The sequence below is a fragment of the Oreochromis aureus genome, linkage group 16, assembly GCF_013358895.1.
Source record: "Oreochromis aureus strain Israel breed Guangdong linkage group 16, ZZ_aureus, whole genome shotgun sequence".
Classification (NCBI taxonomy): Eukaryota; Metazoa; Chordata; class Actinopteri; order Cichliformes; family Cichlidae; genus Oreochromis; species Oreochromis aureus.
In genome coordinates this window covers 9,841,270-9,865,750 of record NC_052957.1, presented here as the reverse complement: position 1 = coordinate 9,865,750, position 24,481 = coordinate 9,841,270, and the positions used below count along the sequence as shown (strand labels likewise).

The window sequence follows — 24,481 nt, the reverse complement described above, 5'->3', positions numbered from 1 at the left end:
CTTGATAAACACAAGGGAGATGCATGGATTGGCTCTCCTGTGGGTCCACCACCTGCAGGAGGAGAGGTCCATTGTTTTGTGGGTCAGGTAGTGGTCAAATGTGGAGGCCTCTATGGACTTGATACCCAACCTCACTAGTTTCAGTAAACTGGATTTGGATTTACTCAAACATCATAGACATGTTTGCCAATTAAATGGTGAGAAATGCCTTTGCCTTTACTGTATGCAGACTGGTCCCGCTTACTGTCATCACACCATTCTCTGCCAGGAAAATCTCTCAGAATTTCTTTGGACCCAAACCCAAAAACTCTAAACTGTGAGAGTAACAGCATCTTTTTCTGTTCTCTGTTAAATCATTTTTTGTTTTATGTTGCTCTGCCAGCAGACACAGTTCAGTTATTCATTTTGGTGCCTTTTCACAGCTAATATTTTGACTTATCACGGTAGAAAAAAAATAAGTGAATGAATATTGGTTGATTCCATTTTTTTCAATTATTAGAAACATCAGTGTTTTTCTTACTTTGAAAAATCAAAATGTGTGCTGGGAAAAAGGCTACATGTTTTCACCGACGTTTAATGTTAAAAATTCTTTGTTATTATGACGGGCAATACCTCCTGTTATCCTGTACACGTGACCTGTTTTTACTCTGCTGAACTGATCTGAAGGATATAACAGTGTTTGCACAGGTTAAGAGCAAGAAATGGAGCTAAAGCAGGTTTTCTTCAGTTTTATGTCAAATCAGAACACTTAAAAGTATAATATGCAATGGTTGGATAATGCAAAAAGGCAGATTTATGTTTCAGTTTGGCTAGAAAGGGTAGCATTATGATGCCAGAGTGGCTTAAACCTGCAAGTCTGATTGTACATTGTTGTCTATGAGAAAATAACCACTTCCCTGACAAGTTTATGGTCTCAGTCACTAGTTTCAGGTATTACTGAATTAAATGTGACGTTCATTTTGGACATTTTTATCACATTAAACTCAGAAAGGACAAAATCACTAATGTAAGAACAAAAGTAGCCTTCTTTACTAGCCAAATATTTCTGACACTGCTCCCAATCCAATAAGGTCTGCCAAGATGCAGCCTCCAGGGTGAAAAATCAGACAGTCAATCAAACAAGAAAGCAGTTCATCTAATGTCCACTAGAGACTCCCGCAGCACGTGTGTCCACATAGACTCCCAACATTAAAATGTCCAACTTTACAGCAGAAATCAACATGTTTACAGATAAACAAGGAACTGATTTGGTCTCCATGTAATAATTGTAACATTGTTTTGTTTTTTCTTTTTTTAAAGTTGGACATTTTAATATGATAGCAATTAATTCACTTTTGGCTCTATCTTCAAGTGGACTTGAGAGGAACTGCAGTTTTCAGGACTGCCTGGGAGCCCATTGAGCCCAGGAGGAGGTGTTGAAGCCAGTGTTGCATGAAGCTCAGCCCAGCAGAGTAAAAATGGCTTCTGTTTGTGTGTTTGCACCACTAACCCTTTGGTCCGGATGTCGCCCACCTTTCGTTTCCCTCGCAGCCTCCCGACGTCACTCCCGTTCAACCAGCGCTCTCTCCACAGCCGACCCCCACGGCCAGTCAGGTGACCTGCATGATCAGATTCCCCAACTAGCCAAGCCACTCTCAGTTTCCTCCCATTTTTTAAAATATCACACACAAATCATGCCGGCCAGCATGCGTCTGTGGATGTGTACAGTGACGTGACTGCAGGCAACATTTATAGTTGGTTTTATGTTCCCTGCTCAGTATTTTATGCAGTATTTTTATAATTGAGCATGTAAAGGGAAAATTTTATTTCATTTATTTTATTTTATGTTCTTGATACATTGTTCACTCTTTTGCATTCCCGGTGCCTTATTTTTTTTATATTTTTTCTGGTTAGCTGTGATTTATTTATTTTTTGTTTAATTCAGTGGCCTCTAGTGTGTTTGTAGCTGCAGTTACATTTTTTTGTGCTAATGTGGAATTTGTTTCGTGGCATTAAATATCTTTCTTTCACATATATTCTTTGGTCATTTTTCCATGTTGTTTTTGTTGGGTTTTTTTTGTTTTTTTAACTTACAAGTTTGTTTTTCCTATTTGTTGAATTGCTAGTTTCTTAAATCCTTCTTCTTCCAAGGGATAAGTATACAGCTGCTGTGATGCATGTCTGTGCTTATTGGCAGAAGGCCTGGTCACCTGCTGTTTGGGTTTTTCTTCTATAAGACGTTGCTTTTCTTTTTGCTTTTGGTGGTTGGAGCCTTAAATATATTTTCAGCTTTTAATTCACAGCATTTTTCTTTTTGCTTGAAGAGACCAGTAAGTAAGAGAAGTAGGTAAGTAACTGTGAGCATTTGTACTTCTATTCACTTTCACTTTACTGTCTTCTGTCCCCGTTTCTGTTTGCAGACCGGTACGGTTTGGTGCATCAAGCGAGAATTTCTGCGTCTGTTAATGCCATGAGGGTCCTAAACACCGGCACAGAGGTGGAGGCAGCAGTCGCTGATGCTCTGGTAAGTTGATGGTTTTTGAGAGAAAAGACGCATAATTGAAAATTTGTGATTAACATTAAAAAATATTTTTATATTAAATTAACACGACTGAATGTTGCATAGCAAACAAAAGGACTTGTTTCTACTGGCAACACTTTTAAGAAGTTTATCAGTGTGGAGCTATATTGTATAAATGTTTATGTCTGTCCCATTGTTGTGACCTTGTAACCTACAAAACTAGAGGAATTAATTTTTCCCCAGTATTAGAAAATGGATGTGGAAACTATTAGATTTAAATTCTGTCTGATAAGATAAAATGTTAAAATCAGCAAGTGAGGTCTGGGCAGTTGGTCATCTACCTGCATTAATGGTTGCATGTCCTTATTCAAATCCACACTACATATTTTCATGTATTAAGTCTTAAATTAGTGCACAATTTTTTCCCAATCAAAGATATAGATTGAAAAATTGTTTATTGGTGCTTTAGCGTTCCCATTTTGTGGGCACTTATCAAACCTCTGACCGTGTGTAATGTTTAATTTTTCTACTGCGAGGATGAAGGTTTGACATGCATAAACACCAGTCAGCGGCAGGAGTCGTCTCAATATTGCCAGATGTAAAAAGAATAAATAAATAAATCTACTAGCTAGCTAGCATAAACTGCTAGTCTCTCTATGTTCTCCCCTTTTTTTCCTTATGCCCAATCAGTCAGGCAGATGGCCGCTCCCCTTATCCTGTTTGTATTGGAGGTTTCTTCCTGTTAAAAGGGAGTTCGTCTTCCCCACCATCAGCAAGTGCTGCTTACAGGTGATTGTCTGTTTTGGGGGATTTTTGTTTTCTCCAACATTGTACGCTCTTTACCTTACAGTATAACAGACCTTGAGATGATTGCTGTTGTGAATTGGCAATAAATAAATAAAATAAAATAAAATTTAATTGGCTATAAATTGGATTTACCAAGAGGGCTCTCATGAGATTGTCCACAATGAATAAGAGTGAATTTGGAAGGAGGGCCGTATTTTAGTTTTTAAAAAGTACAGTATTGTATGGACTCCATTTTTGATGCAGCTGGCAGTGCTGCATGTTGATTGGTTAGTTAGCACACGTGTTCAAATAAGCACCTGTTTGCACACATCCCATCCTTCTAATGTTTTGAGCTCTTCCATTGAAATCATGATATATTTGGCTAGGACAAACAAAATTTTAACCTGTTATATCCCAAGTGAGACCTTTTAAACTGGTGGTTCTGAGAGTTCTCCTACTAGAATAAATCTCTGGTTCTTTGTTAAACATTAAATTAAACCCTTCTCTCACCCCAACCGGTCGCGGCAAATGGCCGTCCCTCCTTGAGCCTGGTTCTACCGGAGGTTTCTTCCTGTTAAAAGGGAGTTTTTTCTTTCCACTGTCGCCAAGGTGCTTGCTCATATGGGGTCATATGATTGTTGGGTTTTTCTCTGTATGTATTATTGTAGGGTCTACCTTACAATATAAAGCTCATTGAGGCGACTCTTGTTGTGATTTGGTGCTGTATAAATAAAAATTGAATTGAATTAAATGTTATTATCCAGGTACTCGTTGTACTCTCCATGAAGCCTTACGTGTCACTTATGCAATCTTAATAACGGATGCTCAGGCCACTGTGAAGACTTCCTTTACTGCTAAAATAGTAGATGTCACCAAACTTACTTCTCACCTTCATTCTCACCTTTTTTCAGGAATACAGAGCTCCATGAGAAAGTTTTACGTTTACTAAGATCAGATATATTTCTAACACGTCTTGTCACATGTGTGTTGCACGCAGAAAAATGGACTGCACTCTTTCTTTGATCCTCCTTTAAACGTTCCCTTTCTCCTCTTTTCCTCTTGGTTGTTTGTTACCATTTCAGCTTTTAGGAGACTCCAGGAATAAGGTAGTTGGTCATTTTGCATTTCTGTCCATGTATCCATGCCATCATGCACTAACAAAGTTAAGAAAACAGTAATGCAGCTTGCCTCATCATAATCGCTCCTCCACCCCAAAGCCTTCTTATTTCTTTATTTTTCTTTATTTTTTTGTTTCACTTTGAATGTTTGTCCATCGTATCCCTGATGTGAGCATCTGTGGTACCAGAGCAGAGACACTTCTTTGTGGTATAAATGTGTTGAACCTCATTGTTTTGGCACATTGCTCATTTTTTGAGATAAGATCTGTTTGACGTGTCCCCCACTGCAAGGCCTTTGCTTACTCATGGCACTGCTTGACTGGCTTTTTATAGAAAGAATGAAAGAAAATGCTTTAAAATGTATTAGAAGAATTTCATACCGTCTGCGTATAAATTTGGACTTTTAATTTTCTTAAACTGTTGAGAAAACCGCATGGCTACCAGATGCAACAGGCAAGCTTTTATCAAAGGTTGTTACCTCACAGCTGGTCAGTATTTCAGTATCAAATCGTCAATGTCCGTCTTTCCTTCTCAGAGGAAGACATTGAGGCGGAGGTACGAATCCCCGGGGATGTACTCTGACGACGATGCCAACAGTGACGCATCTAGTGCATGCTCAGAGCGCTCGTATGGGTCACGAAACGGAGGAATCCCACATTACTTGCGCCAGACGGAGGATGTGGCTGAGGTCCTGAACCACTGTGCCAGTTCCAACTGGTCTGAGAGGAAGGAGGGCCTGCTGGGCCTGCAGAACCTCCTGAAGAGCCAAAGAATACTGAGGTGGGAGCGAGCTGTCTGTGGGGTATAAAAATACATATGCAAGAAATATGTGCTTTAGTATTTAGGGACTAGTTATTGTTTTTACTATCTTTCTTCAGAGTGGTTCAAAGGTGCACACAGAGTACATTCAATAATTTCATTATCCAATAAGAATCAAAACTTAGATTTCAAGTTATCCGATCACCCTCTGCTTTCTGTGAAAAAATATCGTAACGGGTACAGCTCTAGTGGGTACAGGGTGCACTAAAAACACGAATACACACTTTGTTCACCACCCACCCAAGTTGCCACATTTGGGTCCCTGCGACTTTATCCGCTTCCCAAAATTATTTAAACTTAAACTGAAAGATCACAAAGAAGACTGGATCTATAAATGAAAGTCCGGCGATGCACTCGCAGATGACCTTGAACGGGAGATCGGCCAAATTTAAATCAGATAACGTCTTTGATTTTTCGAGGCAGCTTCTCTGGACTTTGGTCACACGTCGTACATTGATCTTGTAACCCAGTTAGAGTTACACAATGTTTCCCACTCACAGACTTCACTTGGTAGGCTGTCCAAGTTTATTAACAGTTACCCAATTGTTTTTACACCTTACTTTTTATTAATTTAAAATTTTTTCTATTGTGAATAATTTCCTTGCTCTCATTTTGAAAGTTCAGCCACCGCTAACCAGTCAGCCTCGCTTTTTTCTGTCGGGTGTTTTCTCCCCCGGCTAGCTTACTGTCCAAGTCGCTACTGTCATGGGTCTCTGTGTCAGTTAGCTGAAAACCAATTAGCCTCTTGTCTTGTGAGTGGACAGGCTCCAGTTTTACTGTCTTTAGCTTGTAACAGTAGTAGTTGTTTTATGATCTATGTCATATAAGAACAGAGCTGATCAAACTTATGTGACAATTAAGTAACAGCAAAGGAAAAGCCTATAAAAATATTAAATAATTAATTTTTAAAAGTGTTTGCACTTTAAAAGGAACTGCAAATATGTAAGGTTTTTGATTTAGACTCAAAAATAGAAGACATCACTTTTTCAGTGTAGTCTCAAACCTGAATTTGACCCTTACAGTTCTTTTGTTATTGTCATATTCATTTGTGTATACCACATGGGTAAAACTCTACCCCAGCTGAATATATTCTCCTAACCATCCATTTAAATTTAAGAGTCTAATCTTTCTATCTTAAGTGCTTTAAAGGCTCACCTTTTGGGGAACTTTGGTCATGAACTCTTGAGTCACTGTCCACCTTTTCTCCTGTTAGTAAAACATAATTATAGGAGTCTGAGTGACAGGACCATTGACTATCCAAATATTTTAGTCTTTGTATTCAAACATGTAGAATTGTAGACCCTTTAACATCAAATCACTTTTAGAGGTGATTTCGGATTTGTTGGTAATCTTGAGTAATGCAAATCCCAATGTGTTTGGATACATGCACAACAAAGGACTCATAAAAAAAAAATCTGTGATTTCCCTGCGCTTTTCTACAACTTACAGGTGACTTTCTTCCTCAGTTGGAACAGCCTTTATTTCTGTCTGTTCTATAACCCTTACTAAACAAATCAGCCATCCGATTGGTGGCGAACCAGAACAATAACTGTGTGCAACTTGCTAGCCAGAGTGAGATAGACTGTAAGGAAATCTGAAAACAGGTGGTTAGCTGAACCCATTGGAAAGACATGGTAGATCACCACAGGTGCATTTAAACTCAAGGATAAACAGGTACAAAATGATCATTTCCTTTCCACAAATGAGTTGGCAGTGACCTGATGGATTTTATATTTGGCTTTTTGCTTAAAACTGAGTGATTGATGATTGATTGATGATGGCTGATTGGTTGTCTGGTTCTGTTGGTTGGCTGCAGTCGTGTGGAGCTGAAGAGACTTTGTGAGATCTTCACACGGATGTTTGCAGATCCTCACAGCAAGGTAATGAATCAGAACTTTACCAACTAAAATAGTGATTTGAATGAATGCTGACTTCAGTATGAATGCATGGTACATTACATGTGTATGCTGTGACTTTTTGGTACTAATGAGGCGTCCTTTGTTGCATGTTCTGCCTTGCTGTGGACTTAACAACAGAGAGTAAGTTTGTTTTTGAATTCATACTCTAAATAAATATGAGATTTAAAAAAAACTGCAAGTTTAATATTTTTTCCTCTTTAAAATTTTTTTGGGATTTTAAATGTATGATCTGTGTGCATATTTGCAGGTCTTCAGCATGTTCCTTGAAACTCTCGTGGACTTCGTCACAGTACACAGGGAGGACCTGCAGGACTGGCTCTTTGTCCTGCTCACCCAGCTGCTGAAGAAGATGGGCGCAGACCTGCTTGGCTCAGTCCAGGCCAAAGTCCAGAAAGCCCTGGATGTCACAAGGTCTGAAAGTCACACCAGTCATGGCTGCTTCCTATTGCATTTCTGATCGATAAGGAGTGTGCATGCAGGATCAAATGTTATATAATTCAGTCAGATGGAAACACGTTATATACAGATCATTATTTTTCAATAAAAGCAACGAGATAGACGGATCCATAAAAACAGACCATTGGTTTCTCAGTCGGAAGCTGCTGCAGTTTTGAAGAAAGTCTGTGTTTAAAATGAAAACTATTTTTCTGGGTAAACTGTTTTCACATATTTCTGATCCACAGTCAGTGTGTTACTTGCAGCAGGTAGTAGTAGACCACACGCCCCAAGTACACACATAATCTAAAGCCATGTGCTGCTGTGGACACAAATGTCACTGCTTTACCTGCCATCAGACAGGAAGTGAAGCCTCTCTCCACCAGGCTATTTCCACAAAAACTCACTTTGGTGTTTTAAAGGATCAATTCAGGTCTGAGTTAACATCTTGAAATGCAAAAGTCACAAAATAGTAGTCGAGCAAGCCGTGTTTGCAGGGTAAAAGTTATTGCTTTTATTCTCTGTTAGTGTATTCTTTTTACAAATGAACAAACCTTTTGGGTTTTACATGCACAGCTGTGGCTTCAATATAAATGTGGATTTAAAACTTTGATTTATTATTTGCAGTTTGACTCGAACTATATCTCCCTTGTTGCTGCATGACAATTTTGAGAATAAATTTAAAGCAAAGGCAACATCAAATTATACTGATAGAAACACTGCTGTCCAATCATTTGCAAATATATTGATATTTAGAACAAGCATTACACCCTTTCACCTGGACTTGTTCTACAGAGTGATACTAAAAGGTCTTTCAAAAAAATTTCCATTTATCTCATTCTGGGCTAACGGTCCTTGAGTGGTGCAGTGATGGTAGTCTGCAGGAGCTACGCTGAGCTTTGCAGACCTTCATCTACATGTTGCAGCTGTGTGCTGTTTCGTTTTTGACACTGAGGCCTAACTGAATTAGAGTGATTTACATGATCTTAAAAAATAAATAAATAAAAAAAAATACCACAGATGCTTGTTGGAGGTGCTTGCTACCCTTTGAGATGCAGTAGTTGTCATAAAGCTGTGGTATTTCTATCTGCACTTTTGAAAAGAAACCCTTCAACAGCCGTGAGTGTGACTTCATACAGAGTTGTGCTTGTCTCCGGTGTAGGGATCCAAAAATACTGCAGCAATGTGGACGCTTCATGTAAAATGAAACTCGAAACCTATTTCAGCTTTTCCTTAGACCCGCTTAAAAGCCACATGAAGGAAAGAAGTGAATTCTGTTCTCTTTCTCTGTTTTAGGGAGTCCTTCCCATTTGACCAGCAGTTCAACATTCTGATGAGGTTTATTGTGGATCAGACTCAGACTCCAAACCTCAAGGTAAAGTAGAAGTAAAGTTGATTTCTGGTCGGCAGATATAATTTCAGCAAGACTAAAGGTTTCTTGTCCCTTCAGGTGAAAGTGGCCATTTTAAAGTACATCGAGTCCCTGGCACGGCAGATGGATCCCACAGACTTTGTCAACTCCAGCGAGACTCGGCTCGCGGTGTCTCGCATCATCACCTGGACCACTGAACCAAAAAGTTCAGATGTGAGGAAGGTAGGCCAAAATATGTCCTAAGGCTCTCACACTTAGTATTCTATTTATTATTTCATTCTAGTATTATCAAAGAGTACAGTGCGGCCCCATTTCATCTTCAGTTGAGATCTCTACAACACAATACACAGATGTCTTACTTAATCTCTGCCCTTTCTTTACATTCTATTGATATTTTAAGAAAGTTTTATTTATTTACTTATTTATTGTACCGAAAGCACCTTTAATGAGGCACAGTGGGACCTAAAACGGCTTGAACCAAGAAACAGTATAAAATAAAGAAGGATTGTATTGAAGGATGTTTGAATCATGTAAAGCTATCCGTGGAGTGTCCAAAAACAAAAATGTGGGGTTGGAATTTACAGAAAATTGTTGACTACAGAACAATCATATTGTATTCCTCTGCTCCTTTATTTCATTTGGGTTCCTCGGCCTGTCGTGTTTGTCCAGCAGCAGTTGTAAACTTTGATAATAGGCACTCTCCGTGTGGATGGCCTTGGGTCAATGGCCCATTATCTTTCCCTTGTCTGATGCGCGTCATATGTTCTCCTTCTGTGTTCCCCACTGTTTGTTTTTCCACTGCCGCTCTTCCAAATGAAATCCTCACCCAGTTTCAAATCAGGGCCCAAATCTTTAGATATGCTGTAAATAGACCAACAAGAATACAATAGGTGCATCTATTATCAGGGGACACTGATCCACATGCACAGATCTTCTCAAATATTGCTTCTGTGATGATGGTTGTGATGGTTGGGGTCCTGTGCCATTCTGTAATGCCCCTTCTGCCTTGCCACTGTTGCCCCAGACCCTTCATAACTGGGTGAGCGAGGAGCTAGCAGGCAGGTCCAGCACTGCAGCCTTACTGCAGTCAACTGAGGGCAACCAGGAAGAAAGGTGTAAGCAGGTAGAGCCCTCTTCAGCAGCCAATTACATCACAACAAGCACGCAATGCCCCGCCTGCCCGGTACCTAACCAGCCACCAAACCTCCAAGACTGCGAAAAAGAAAAAAGCCAACTGCGGCATCCTCTCACTCACCACTACACTCCAGCTGTTCTGCTGAACAAATAAAGTCAGTGTGTGCCTGGCAAAGTGATCACTCACCAAATAAACTGAGCTTGTTGTGCAACCAGGAGAGACTTTTGTTTAACATTCGTAGTTCTACAAATTACAGGAAAGCTTGTGGTTTTGAATGCATTTGGATGGATTTTAATTTTGCAGTGCAACATTAATAGGAATGCTCTCTTTTTGTTTTAATAGTTTGTGCCTAACACTGTTTGACTCACCCTAACAACCTGCCGTCCACCTGCATATCTGCATGCTAACATGAAGATTTTAGATATGTGTGTTGGGAATAGTGGCACCAAGAGCTGGATGTCATTAACCCTTTATCACCCAAGTGTCATACAGGCCGGCTAGAATTACATTGTAATTTTAGCTGTAAAAATACAAAATAATTCTCATTTAATAACCGTTTGAATTTTCTATCTAGCCCTAAATATTTGAGGAATTATGGTAAAGTGAAGCACATATGGTCAAATGTAGGCGGAGCTGATTTTTGTGTCTGACAGCAGTACCTTGTAAGTGCTTTGTGCTACTGTGACACACTAAATATCCCCAGTAAAGCTCATAAATCACTCATCCTTTTAGTTCAGCCATTGCACAAATGAAGAAAACTGCCTAAAATCTTTTTTTTATGAATCCACAAATTCAGCTTAATAGTTAAACCTCAAGTAGAAACTTCTGCTGAATTTGCTAATTTTGCAAAATTAAAAAGCAACCCAAAGTTTTTAAGACATCAAAACTAAACCAATCCTAACCAATACCCTTTTTTTGTTTTTCCACACCAGTATTAATACACTGTATTACCCTGAAAGAGTCATTTCTGTTAAAGAGATCAGGCTTAAATTAACAGTTGGCAAAGAAATATATTCGAGTTAATTACGTAATTTATTTGCTCACATCTAATTTAAGCTCAGGTTAGTCTCCTGTCACTGTATATATTCACACAGAGTAGAGCAGCTAAAGCAAAGATAACATTAATTGAGTTGATGATACCTTGTTATCACTTTTATTGCACTAAGTGCAATAAAAGCTGTTCATGAACTGTTAATCCCAACAAAGTGAAAGACAGAAGAGAGGGCCAACAGGGTGATTTAAATGTTTGTTTTTTTGTGTTTTTACCTTAAATTAAGTTAAAGAACTGCAGAGAAACACACAACACTTGTTGGGATAGTTGGTTCCTTCAATGCTATATTAGCCGACCTTCAAGCGCAATGTGCAGGTATAGCCTCAGTGCTGCCCCGGGTTAGAGTTTTGTGTAGTCCCATCCTAAATGAACAAATTATCAGCAACTAGAAGATTTCTCCCCGGACATTTTGTCCGCACAGTTTATCAGTTTAAAGATTTTCACTTCGGGTTTTGTAGTTCTATAAAATTTGAATCCCCAGTAGTTTATTGGTATGATGCTATTCCTGGTGAATATTAGGTATAATCTATAATGCATTTATAAATGGAACGCTTACCACACAAAATTTCCTTTGTTTCATCCGATGTATCAGGATGTTATATTTTATGTTTTACACCCTATGTTGGTTAAGCTCAAATAAAGTGTGAAAATTCTTTAAAGAGATATTTACAGTAATCAAACTGGGCTGTGCACATGCTGGAAGGCAAGTTTTTTTCCTCCTGAAAACAACCTGTTGGATGTTTAATCGATCATCGTTTTGTCATAAATATGCAATCGGATAATTTAAATCAGAATAATAGCCGATATAAACTGTGATTGGTGCATCCCTAAGTAAAACTGGTGTGCGGTTGTCATTTCTCCATCACTTCTTACCAGAAACCTGCACAAGGATCAAACATGACATATTTGACAACTTATTCCCAATAATAGACCAAACATTGTTCTATTAAACATCAACTTCTATTCTCCTGCAGCAGCAACAGCACACCAGTACTTTCTCCTTTATCTTTACTCACTTGCATGTTGCAGCACTGATTTTCCTGAAAAGATTCTTCTTCCTTCAGTTTTCTACTGAATGCATCTTTGAATTCTCACCTTTCAAAAAATGTTTTTCTACAGGCTAAAGCCTCCATTACTGCACCAAGAAGCCCATCTTGGAGCCAGAAAGCGAAAGAATGTCTTCCATGGTTTCAGAAGTGCATTGGCAACAACTTGTGTATCAAATTCTGTAAAATATTGTAAAACATTACTGTTATTCTAACTTGATAAGTCATAATGTCCACTGTATGTGCTTTATATTGGAATACAATACATTAGTGTGCATATTAACCTATTAGCTCTAGGTTAGCCATAAAGCACTCAGTGATGCCTTATTCTACACAAGCGTGTTCTGCAGTTTTTAGGATACAGCAATGAGTCTTTTGCCAGTACCCTCATAATCACTGCTTATTGGATAAATAAAGAAGATCTTGTACATAAATTATGATTTTAATATGCTTTACTCATGGCCTCATAAGAACTGAACCTTGAGAACTGAACTGTAAGAACCGAGCCTGAACCTTATTTAGTATCATTAACTGCTTTTTAGAATAAGATGCACTGAAGTTTAGGAGAATGTCAGTGTTAGGAATTCACCTGTTTCTTGCTTCCTGGTACAGTTCAGCATTTATAACCCTTTCCCTGCTTCCTGTAAAATCTGTAGAATTCTCTCATTTTTCACCTGTGACTCCTCACTTTCATTTAACTGCAATAGTTGGCAGCCATGGGTGAAGAAGAACCAGTGTTAGAGTAGGGAATCTTGTGTAGATTCATATTTATCAAGGTAAATGTGAGTTAACTTTGAGTAAACCTCAGGAATTAGAATGGGTAGCTTGTTCATATTCAGTCAAACATGATTTAGAGTGGCGGTATAGCCTCTTCTGAAGATCATAATTCAGGTACAGCTGCTTCCTTACGTTTGGTCTAAAAGCAGCAACCAGATGGAAAACTCTTCAGTTAATAGTCCAGTATTGGTAGAATATCGTCAGGAAGAATAGGGTGTTAATGAGAGCTTTAAAATGGCTAATTTAAAGACACTAGGTTGCTAATGTGCATTATAATGAGCAGGTAGCTACCTGGCCGAGGTGCTTCTGAAACCATGAAAGCCTGAAGGTATCTGAAGGTTCTCTGCAGTTTTGCTTTCTTTCCTAACTTGTTGTGCTCGCTGCCTGCAGGCGGCACAGGTGGTGCTGATTGCTTTGTTTGAGCTCAACACCCCAGAGTTCACCATGCTGCTGGGAGCACTGCCCAAAACCTTCCAGGACGGCGCCACCAAACTGCTGCACAATCACCTGAAGAACACGAGCAACACCAGCAGCAATGTGGTCAGTAAGATTTCTATGTCACTGAGGTGAAAAATTTTAGAGTCACCCAGGTTGCCGTATTCTAAGATGAGTTGAACTGATTGAACTTGAGGTGGACTTCTGTTTAGGTTCAATACGATGTTTTAACTCTGAAAGGCTCAAGTGGGGTTCTCACTTTGGAAGATGGTCTCTGTGTTATAGGGGGATGATAGTTGGTGCTCTCCTCAGCAGAGTTTAGTCCAGTTGGACATAGATGGCCTACTGAGACTTTTGGATAAGGGGTGAAGCATCTTCAAGAACCTTAAAAGAAGTCTATTTGGCCTAGATCAAGCACTTTAAAGTAGTACTGTTAGATCTGCATAGGTGAGAACCAGCATCTAAAAAGGTTTGCTTGTATGTAATTTCATGTCGTTGATATTCAGGGCTCTCCGAGTAACACTATTGGCCGAATGCCGGCTCGTCACACACCCAGCAGGACCAGCCCTCTCACCTCACCGACAAACTGCTCCCATGGTGGACTCTCTCCAAGGTAGGCAGCCGCCTTTGATCACACTGTGTCCTTAATGACACACTCACTGTGTCGATGCATGGCTGTGTTTTAACTGTTGGGATACTGCTGCTGTCATCATGTGTCACCTGTAGACAAACTAACGCGCAGCCAGGTGGGTCGGTAGTAGCTTGAGACTGAGTGAGCTGTTCTAGAGATTACAGCCCATAATTCATTCACACATATGTGAAAACAAAGAAGCAATTATTTACAAAAACAAAAGAAATCTTACAAAACTCCTCCTGCCAATTGTCTGATTGATAAAAGTGTTGCTGCACAGTGACTGATAAATGAGCCTTTGAAGTTGTCATGTTGTAAAAGAAAACCAGAGGAGGGTGATTGCTGCATTAATCTGCTGTTTTTACAGCATAATGCAGCCCACTTACCTAAAATCCAGTTTCATTCTTCCACACTGAGCAGCTCATTCAGCTCACACACTCTGCCTGGATTGTCCTTTTATCTGCCAGCAGAAACCCATAAACATTGATAAGTTATTTAAGTTAGTGTTACTGCACTTGAACCTGCAGTGCACCTTGTATGGAGAGCATTAGTGGCACAAAAATGCCTTTTCAAGGTTATCTTTCAAGATAAAATCACAGTCACACAATTAACTAATTTACCCTGCTTCACCCAGAAATATCACGAACCATACTGAATTGAAATGTGGGCAAAAAAACATTTCTTTTGGGCAGCATTGCAACACCTTCAGCCCAGCTGCCATGATCAGATTGCTTCCTCAAAATCCTGTTCTGATCACTTGCATTTGTGCATCTGAGATTTATCTGAAATGGTGAAGAAGTCAGGAGTCAAGGAGTCAGACCTGGCAAGACAGACGACAGGCCATATGGGTGCATCACACAGACACAGATTAATTATTGCTGTGTAGCATTTAATAAAAATCCTAGAGTTTTAGTCACTGAAACTGGAGCTCAGACTTCTTGGACAGTCTGTTTGCACAATTAACTGCACAGCAGTCGTATTATTGCTCAGATAATCACATTAAAATGCTCCAGAAGGCTCCTACAGAACAAACAAGGTAGGTAACAGCTACAGCCACCTGTCTGTCAAACAGGCCATGACAATACAAACTTTAAACCATAATACAATTTAAACAAGTGTGTTGTAAAAATATTCACCGCCCTGTACAGTTGTTATGAAGGTGGAAATTAGCTGTAGAGACTGAAACAGTTTTTGAACAGGGCCGTAAATGTGATTATTTTTGCTTTAAATTTAGTGCCTCTAGTTGATGTTAAAGGAATTGCACTTGATTTTTCCATCCTGGAAGCTGATACAGGTTTCTTTTTATGTTAATAGGGACAAAATGTGCTTTCTTTATGCTTTAATAAAATCCAAATGGATGAATTGTGTAAAAAAAAATAAGTAACTATAAAACAGAGAAAATTGTTTTTGGCACCTTCATGGTCAGAACAGGACTTTCGGTGAGGTGAATAAGGAAACGACCTTGGCAGTGAGACTCTCCAACTTAAAATCAGTTAAAAGTTCTATTTACACGGATGAAGTCGACACGCTCACTTTTTATGGGATTCTGCTACTTTTCCTCTTTAATTAACACTTTCCCGTAACCTTAAAGCTCAGACTAGTTTCTTTTTGTCTTTTCTCTTTCTCCTCCTGCGCACTTGCTGTTTCCTCTCTCTCCTCCCCTCTCTTGTCTCGTCCCGTGCTCTCTCCTCGTGTTGCCGGTTTCCATCCACCTTTCCCTGCTCTCTCACTCCTGTCTGTCCGTCCTTCCCTCCCGGCCGTGCTGTGACAACAGTCGGTTATGGGGTTGGGGTGTCGACGGACTATCAAAGCACCCGCCTGCCCCTCCTCCTCCTCCTCCTACGCCTCACTCCACCTCTGCTGCCCCCACCATAAGGGTCCTGCGCAGAGCGTATTCACCCAGGTAATGAGGCGGGCACGTTGGAGATTGTGGCCTAAGGAATCCACACTCTTTTCTTTAGCCAGTTCGCCAAACCAGCTGAGAGTGTGTTTTTTGTTTTTTGTTTTTTTTAGTTCTGCTCATGCATTAAACCATCATGTCTAATAAAGTGGAAGCATCCTTTTGAAAATCCATAATTTTTAAGGTTTATGTCACTCCTGACTTCTCATGCTCTAAATCAGTCTGCTTGTCTGTCAAGAGCACAGCTTCTTCGCATGTATATGTCTGCAGATTCATGTGGCTGTATTTTACTTCTGCTGCATATTTTATATAAAAGTGCATGCATGCATTTCTTTTTATGTGTGTGTGTCTGGCAGCATGATGGAGTACGACACGGAGAACATGAACTCGGACGAGATCTACAGCTCGCTGCGTGGCGTCACTGAAGCCATCCAGAGCTTCTCCTACCGGAGCCAGGAGGATCTGAACGAGCCTATTAGACGGGAGGCAAAGAGGGATGACGCAGTAAGCCACAAGCATCTTATCCAGAACCACTTCTGAAAAATCTGGAATTTGATTTGGCATTAAATCATAAAATTTAAGACACTGCTGCATTACATTTATCATTTTTCAAGACATTTTTCAAACAGTTTTTAGGTTCTTAGACCTCGAAAGTGGTTTGGCTTTCTGGTTGTATGTTGACCATGAAGTAACTGTGCTTTCAGTATCTCCTGCTGGTTTCTGTAACCCTTTTAAACATTTTGGTCGCCGCTATTTTGGGCGGTGTTTGGAGGAGTTGTGACCATGTTTAGATGAGAGGAGAGTGTTCTAACTATCAGCTAATGCTTGATAACTTGCTGCCAAGCTACGTCTATTGACTATATGAGAACATCACATCTACTAATCAGTGCTGACTCACCGCAACCGGTCGCGGTACATGGCCAGATCTCCCTGAGCCTGGTCCTCCTGTTTCTTCCTGTTAAAAGGGAGTTTTTCCTTCCCACTATCACCAAAGTGCCTGCTCATAGGGGGTCTTGTGATTGTTGGGTGTCTCTCTGTATGTATTATTGTACGGTCTGCCTTACAATATAAAGCGCCTTGAGGGGACTGTTGTTGTGATTTGGCATCGTATAAATCAAATTGAATTGAATTGAACTTTCAAATAAAATCTCACTCACCAAAATCGGAGCGCAGCCTTCTCAGACGATCTGTTAGTACTTGTCTGGTGACACTGAGCTGTTCCCAACCCAGTTGTGACACGCAACCTATTCAGTGTGTCCTGGTCTGCACCGGGATCTCCTCCAGGTTCCACATGCACAAAGCATAGGATTGTAGATCAACCTGTATATTGAAAGCTTTGCTATGACAAACCAGTACAGCATCCACACGACTGTCTTAAATTAATGTTTGACAGTGGCATCAGCCTCTGTAGCCACTGCAGGCAGACTGTGTATGTAATGCACTGATTAGTCTTCAGATATTTTCTTTTTGTGAGGCTTGTGTCATTTTTTTTTAAAGTGCATACTGTTTGGTTTGCTCTCAGATTTTTATGGTTATTTGAATCTAAAATGACTCCAGATCTTCTTTATACCACTGCCTAATCCCCCTCCCGTCTCGCAGGCAGGGAGAGAAGGAGTAGCTTCCTCTCCTGGGTCTGATGCCCGGCTCGGCTTAGACGTGGTGGAAGGAGGTCGCACTGCCTTGGACAACAAAACTTCGCTGCTCAATACGCCATCACCGCGCTCCTTCTCTGGGCCGCGGACTCGAGAATTTGCCCCATACGGCTTCGGAGAAACCATTTGCACGTACGACAAGAGCGCCCTGAAGGAGGCCGTGTTCGACGATGATGTGGAGCAGTTCAGAGACTGTGAGTTTATGCCGATGATTTTATGTTTTTATCTTTACACCTCTGAGCAAAGTACCTATTTACCCCAGTCACACTTGCATTAGCTGTTAGAATTTGTTATGTGGCTCAACAAACAACCACCATGCCTCTGAAAATGGTCAGGTACAAGGACTGGACTGAAAAAGAGTTAAAAAGTAGCCAGTGTAGTAAGAAACACTTCCAGAAAGACCTCCAGAAAGCCTGGATAACTGTTGCTAAAGAGCACCTTAAAAATTACTTGCTTGAAAGCAACATTTCAATAAATGAGGGGTGACTGAAGACTATTGCACAGTACTGTATCTGCTTGTGGCATCATGACAGGATCTAGTAATGTCAGCCAACTGCGTTTTTCTTCTGGTTGGCGATGTAGTTTGATACAAAAAAAACATCTCAGGCAGTCTTTTTATGTGGTCCAAGCTCCATGAGATGAGCACCATTTAGTTTCTTTATACTGAAGAGAAGGCAGACTTCTCCACAACTGATATATCCAAAACTGGACTACCCACACCAAAACACTCCAGGTCACACATGGGCAAAACAAAGCCCGAGGGCCGCACCCCCGCACACCGAGTCAATCCGGCCCTCAACATCCTAAAGCTAAACAAGTCCCAAAACACGAATAAGAAGCAGCTTAAGGCTGGAACTGACCTACAGAAGGAAAATGTAGACCGCTTTACATGTTCATAGAGTCTTCATATTATTAACGTTTGAATTTTTCCCCAGAAATGTATCAGTTCAATTATTCAGTTTGTGGTCATTCGCGTACTTAACCTTAGGAAAATAAAATGTCACCCACTCCCCATCTGTACAGTAAGTCAGTATGATATTGGAGCGAACTGTCCCTTTAATTCTGTGATTATTATACATTGTCAAAAGTATGAAAATGTTTCTACAAAAGAGTTCAAGAGAAGCTCTTAAACGTGCAAGTAATGCAGAAAAGGTCTGCACACGCTACCATCTGTGAAAAAAACAGATTTAAGTGAGCCTTTCTTGTCATTCAGCCAAACGTCAGGTCGTGTATTGTGAGCACGTGATGTCGTTGTGACAACACAAAGGAGCAACAATGTTGAGGCAACAAACGTCAGATTCCCTCCATTTCACTCGGTTAGTTGTCAAACGCCATCCTGAACCAGCCGGCTCGTGTTTACAGCAGACAGAAGAAACCAGTGAGCGTCCAGCCCCTCTGTCGCAGCCGCTCTGTGCTTCACTTGTTGTTGTTGTTGGTGTCATCACATCCTTTTCTCTGCCACCCTCCCCTCCCCCACCCACCTCCACCTTCATCCCCCCTCCTCCTCCTCCCTCCTCCTCTCCAGGCCGACGTCAGGAAAGCGGCGAAAACAAGATGGCGCTCCCCAAGGTCTTTGCTCCTGGTAAACATACCCACCCTGCACCTCCACTCCACTCACCCTCCGCCTGTGTTTGCATTCTTCGCTCAGCTCCCCTCATTGTCTCTCCATCTTTTAACTCCACCTCTGTGTTAACAAAGTCCAAGCGGTTCTGCTTACAGCTGTAATATTTGAATGTTTTTAATGTTTTAACTGCATCTAATTTGTCTGTAGAGATCTATCGTATGAAAAAGTTAACTTTATATTTTTAATATTAACTGCTCAAACTGTAGATATCTGCATCCTCCGAGGACACATTTTTGTCCAGCCGGGGAAAATTAACATGAGGCTGCTGACGGGAACGGAAGTTTTCTGTGGGTGATCTACTAACAACGCGTGAATTTGAGCTATGAATGGAAATTCAGCCAGTTCATTTCAGTAATAGCCAGCACAGTCTACTAAAGGCAAAAAAATTGGTGGATTAAAACTGACTAGACATGATAAATGAGGGGAAAACAGTGAACAGAAACATTCTGATCTAAAGACTTCAGCTAGAAATGGATGGGAACTGTTTTTTTTGTTTTTTTTAAATGAATAGATTTGACAGTTGAGATGGAGCACAGGATTGGTAGGCTGTTTTCCTCCACCTTACAGGAGTTACTGGATCTGTAGAAGAACAAAAGTAAGCGTTGTTTACAGTCACATCCTGAGTGATCCAGAGAAGTTCATGAAGACTGTCACTGACACATGCATGAAAATGCCCATTGTTCTCAGTTTCTTGCATGCCATCTGAGGCTGCAGATATTTATTAAAGTCAAAGGAAAGAATATGACTCACAGCTACCCCTGCAACATAAACAGCTTCTAGAACAACTCGAATTACATTTAGTGCTGACTACTAAACATATTAGCTGTTTCAAGACAGACATTTCTATATGTTATGTAAGAGATCCATTACAACAGCAGCATCACTGTGGAAGTAGAGTCTGTATTGCCCATTTTATGAACAAAATAATGTTCATTAAAAAAGTTTAAAATAATGTTTTATCACATTCCCTCAGTGCAAAAGCCAAAAGTCTTTGGTGTGCCGCAGGAGGAGAAACTAGTGTAGAGAGACTTTCATGCTCAAGTTCAGTGACGTTTCTGCTCACTGTGAGTTTCTTTGTTGCCTGTAATATACTTATGGTTTTTATGCATCACCGCGCTCATAGCTTTGAGCAATTCACCTGCACCAATCACACGTCCACCTTGACTCTCAGCAGCAATGGTCACAGCCACATCTGGCACAATTCAAGTTTCTACGTTCAGTTTTAGTACCCTCCTCCCAAAATGTGGTCCCTGGAAAGGGAAATACATGTGTAAAAATACCTGCACCTCATCACACCTCCTTAGTAAAGTCCAACAACAGCCAAAGGAGGAATTGCGCTGCTGGAGGCTGTTAGTAAATCAGGCCATGATGCTTTTAGGACTCCTGTGTCAAAATGTGGATGTGTGATTAAAAAGAAAAGGACATTAGGTGTCTTTTAAAAACAAAAAAAGGTTGATGGATGATTATTAGCCCATGGCAGTTCAATTCAATTCTTAACTTTTTTTCTTATCCCCTCTCGGTAAGCAGTCGGGCAGGATCACTCGGACCTGGTGGCCGATCTTTTGAAGGAGCTGTCCAATCACAACGAGCGCTCAGAGGAGCGTAAAGGCGCCCTGGTGGAGCTGCTGAAGATCACACGGGAAGACAGCATGGCTGTGTGGGACGAACATTTCAAAACCATCCTCCTCCTCCTGCTGGAGACCCTGGGTGATAAAGATGTACGTTTGTGCACGTGTGAATCTCTTTTTTTTTTGTCTCCTTTATTTGTGTTTGCAGCGTCTTGATTCAGAGTAATCTGAAGAAACTGAAGGTAGTTTTGTGTGGATGATATTCTCTATGTTCCCGTTTCCTGCAGCACACCATTCGAGCTCTGGCTCTGCGAGTGCTGAAGGAAATTCTGAGGAATCAGCCTGCTCGCTTTAAAAACTATGCCGAGCTGACCATCATGAAGACGCTGGAGGCGCACAAAGACTCTCACAAGGAGGTACGCAGCTCCCACCACTCAGCTAAAAGCACCGAAGGCACCAAGCATGATTTTTGTTTCATAAAGTCGTCATCGATATCTGTTAATGTGGCCGTGCCTTGTTGAAAGTGATGCTATTCTCATGTCTTTAAAGACTGAGTAGCGTGTTCACTTAAACATGAAGTTAGTTTATATGTGCAAAGGAGCACATGTGAGAAAGAGACGAATGCCATTCATGATACATAAACAAAAAGGCTGCAGTCAATGAGATTAATGATTATTGGTTTCTAATAATTTCTAATCACTCTTGTAGCTCACAATAACCTGATAATTAATACTTTACAGAGTGGTTATCGATATGAGGACTAAAATAAGTGAAGGCAGTAAGTCCAACCTTCGACCCTTCACTCCAGCAGTTATTCAGGGTTACTTGTAGAGAAATTTTCCATTCATGTCGGTCAGGTGTGCAGCAGGGGTACAGAGTGTGGGTAAACACAGATCACGTGTTGATAGCAAATTGAACATAAAATACACAAAAATGCACTCGACCAACCTGAGATGAAACATGCAGATAACCAAAAGAAAAACATATCGATCAAAGAAATTTAGCATGAGGAATTTTTTTGAAAAGTTTTTCAGCATGAATGAATAATATCCTGCTGAAGAAGTGTAAAGTATGCTGAAGTAAAGCATAAATCCCAGAGGTTTTTATTCTTTATCTTTAAACTTTCCCTTTTTTTGGCTTTTTCTGTATTCAGTTTTTCAATAATTGCATTAATCTAAACGTGTGTCATTTTGCAGCCAACAAATTCTCACAAAGTCTGTGAAACATGCGAAATTCAGTACCCTCCCACACTGTACTTACCACACACCAGAAGACCATAAAAAGATGTTTTTAGTCATAGTCGAGTCATTACAAAAAAAGCTTTATAAAAGCATAAAATACAGGCATAAAGGTGAGTATATATTGTGGAAAAAATATCTGAGTTTAAAGCAGAGCCATGCTAGGTTCAAGTGTAAAATCAGGACTAAAAGTGCAACAGTAAGAATACATTAGAATAAGTTTAAAATGTAAACGTTTTCTGGGGAAGTTCTCAGATCGAAATCGGCCTCTAAACGTGACAATTTGTCAGCCACCAAAGAGGAGCGTTCAGTCTTTTTTGTTTTTCCCCATCATGCTCCTGGTGGAAATTTACAAGAAGATAAAGTGTTGAGCGGTGGAGGAGGAACACAGCTGCCTCGTGTCTCTGTTTGTTCTAGAAAAGTAAGTCAAAAGAAAAAAAGGGAGACACTGACTGACAGAACGGAGCTCCTGTTGGTTGTTGAAAACATTTATGTGATTGAAGTTCTCTACTGGGGCACAAAATGATAAACTGGACAGTGAAATTAAATATGTCTGACTTTGGGGGGAAAAAAGGGACTTTGGCTTTGTCTGACTTAGTCTCATGCCTGTGATACAGAAATCCTGCTGTTATCTCAATAACACACCAGCTGATTGGATTTACGATGTGTGATATAAAATCTGTTAAAAATAAAAAACACGTTTTTAGGTTGTGCGTGCAGCCGAGGAGGCGGCGGCGACGCTGGCCGGCTCCATTCACCCAGAGCAGTGCATCAAGGTGCTGTGCCCCATAGTGCAGACGGCCGACTACCCCATCAACCTGGCAGCCATCAAGATGCAAACCAAAGTCATTGAACGCATCGCCAAGGAATCATTGCTGCAGCTGCTGCCCGACATCATCCCCGGACTCCTGCAGGTCTGAGCCTAAAACAGAAGTGCTGATTTGTTGGAGTGTGATTGTTTTTGTTTTGCAGGCTGAAAACTGATCAAACCTCCAAAACTGTGAAATAAAAACTCACATTTCAGAAACCTGAATAAACAGAGTTTTTAGTTTTAAATGTGTTGCTGGTGTACCCAGCTTGAATAACACAGACAGAGCAGAAACATCCGTATCAGTGCCACAGAGGCACTTATTTGGAAATGTTCATATTTGGACAGTGGGAATTATTTGCCTTATTTGTCCCTGGAAATGTTTGCGTGTACTCTGCACTCTTGGCGACCCCTCCCACGTTCCTGCTGACCTCGCGTGGGAGTGTGTGTATGTGTGTGTCTGTACGCGCCTTTGATACCTGATGCTCCCCGGTCTCTCCGCAGGGCTATGACAACACAGAGAGCAGCGTTCGCAAGGCCAGTGTGTTCTGTTTGGTGGCTATCTACTCTGTGATTGGTGAGGAGCTCAAACCCCACCTGGCACAGCTTACGGGAAGCAAGGTACTGACCGTTGCCAGCAAGTCTTTCCACTTGCATGTCCTCACAACGAAAACACTTGAACAGACGCTGAGCCTTATCATCTTCCCATGTTGTTATTTCTCAGCTGGTTCTCAAATTATAAAGCACAGGGTCATATTTGCCCTTCTAAAGTGTCCTTGAGTTATGTAAGGGTTAAGGTCTGAGGGTCAGGTTCACCTGACTGCAACCCCCCCATCACCAGCTCTCTCCTTTACTAACCACCACCTGGTCAGCTGGTTATCTAAACAGAGTCACCGCTGCAGTCTTCAGCTGCCCTCTAAGATATCACCTTAGTGCTAAAATAACTTTGAGTGGATGCAATTAATCATTAATAACAATCCTTCCTCTTATCAGCAGCTACATTTTAGGGAATCTTTTAAAAAGTGCCTGTGCCAATATTTTGTGTAGAGATTAGTTTTGAGTTCTTCATCCTGTTTAAAGCAAATTGTCCCTGTGATGAGGTTCTTCTGCAGAACAGTTTGTGGTTCTCCTACTACAGCATATTTTAGAACTTCACTTAGTACTTCCCTCTATAGTTAACTGACTGATTGTCACATATATCCGAAAAGATGTGGAGTGACAGCCATTAGAATTGTTTTTTTTGGGGGGGGATTTTGTTTTGTTTTTGTTTGTTGGTTTTTCCCTGAAGGGTATCCCTAGGAAGCCACCAGCACAAACAGTCCAGGCCAGTTCAGTCCAGTTCAGGGACTTCAACTAGCTGCAGCTAGCAGCTCCAGCCACCTGTGTCGCTATCCACCTGTCAGTCAGGGGGCCCATGGCCCTAATTATAAGTATTACTACCATACAATGGAGTGAGTTATAATTGCATTCAACACCTGTAGAGTTGTTTTGAAGGGGGAAACTAACTAAAGACATTTTTGTAGCAGGCTGTAAACTTGTTTATTTCTGCTGGAGCTTTTAGTGAGTATTAGAGGAACTGCAGGTGTTTGTGCTGTTCATGTTTCAGCCTCACTCTACCTCTGCTCGGTTTAATTGTATGACGAGATGTCATGAGTGCTTTCATCACT

General features: G+C 40.7%; 1 protein-coding gene across 19 annotated transcripts in view; it reads left to right on the top strand.

The window, feature by feature from the left end:
* clasp1a (cytoplasmic linker associated protein 1a) overlaps positions 1-24,481 on the top strand; it is a 99,063-nt gene that overhangs the window by 72,393 nt on the left and 2,189 nt on the right. For 6 of the 19 annotated variants that reach the window (XM_039599621.1, XM_039599618.1, XM_039599629.1 and 3 more), the window contains 18 exons: positions 2,400-2,503; positions 4,369-4,392; positions 4,940-5,184; positions 7,040-7,103; positions 7,260-7,262; positions 7,390-7,553; positions 8,874-8,952; positions 9,028-9,171; positions 9,974-10,072; positions 13,349-13,498; positions 13,900-14,006; positions 16,281-16,428; positions 17,524-17,770; positions 19,102-19,158; positions 20,725-20,918; positions 21,056-21,184; positions 22,714-22,920; positions 23,319-23,435. In XM_039599621.1, the coding sequence (XP_039455555.1) occupies positions 2,400-2,503; positions 4,369-4,392; positions 4,940-5,184; positions 7,040-7,103; positions 7,260-7,262; positions 7,390-7,553; positions 8,874-8,952; positions 9,028-9,171; positions 9,974-10,072; positions 13,349-13,498; positions 13,900-14,006; positions 16,281-16,428; positions 17,524-17,770; positions 19,102-19,158; positions 20,725-20,918; positions 21,056-21,184; positions 22,714-22,920; positions 23,319-23,435 (2,282 nt within the window). The remainder of the gene's footprint in view (positions 1-2,399; positions 2,504-4,368; positions 4,393-4,939; positions 5,185-7,039; positions 7,104-7,259; positions 7,263-7,389; positions 7,554-8,873; positions 8,953-9,027; positions 9,172-9,973; positions 10,073-13,348; positions 13,499-13,899; positions 14,007-16,280; positions 16,429-17,523; positions 17,771-19,101; positions 19,159-20,724; positions 20,919-21,055; positions 21,185-22,713; positions 22,921-23,318; positions 23,436-24,481) is intronic. The other 13 variants (XM_031735120.2, XM_039599631.1, XM_031735121.2 and 10 more) reach the window with 7 other exon arrangements.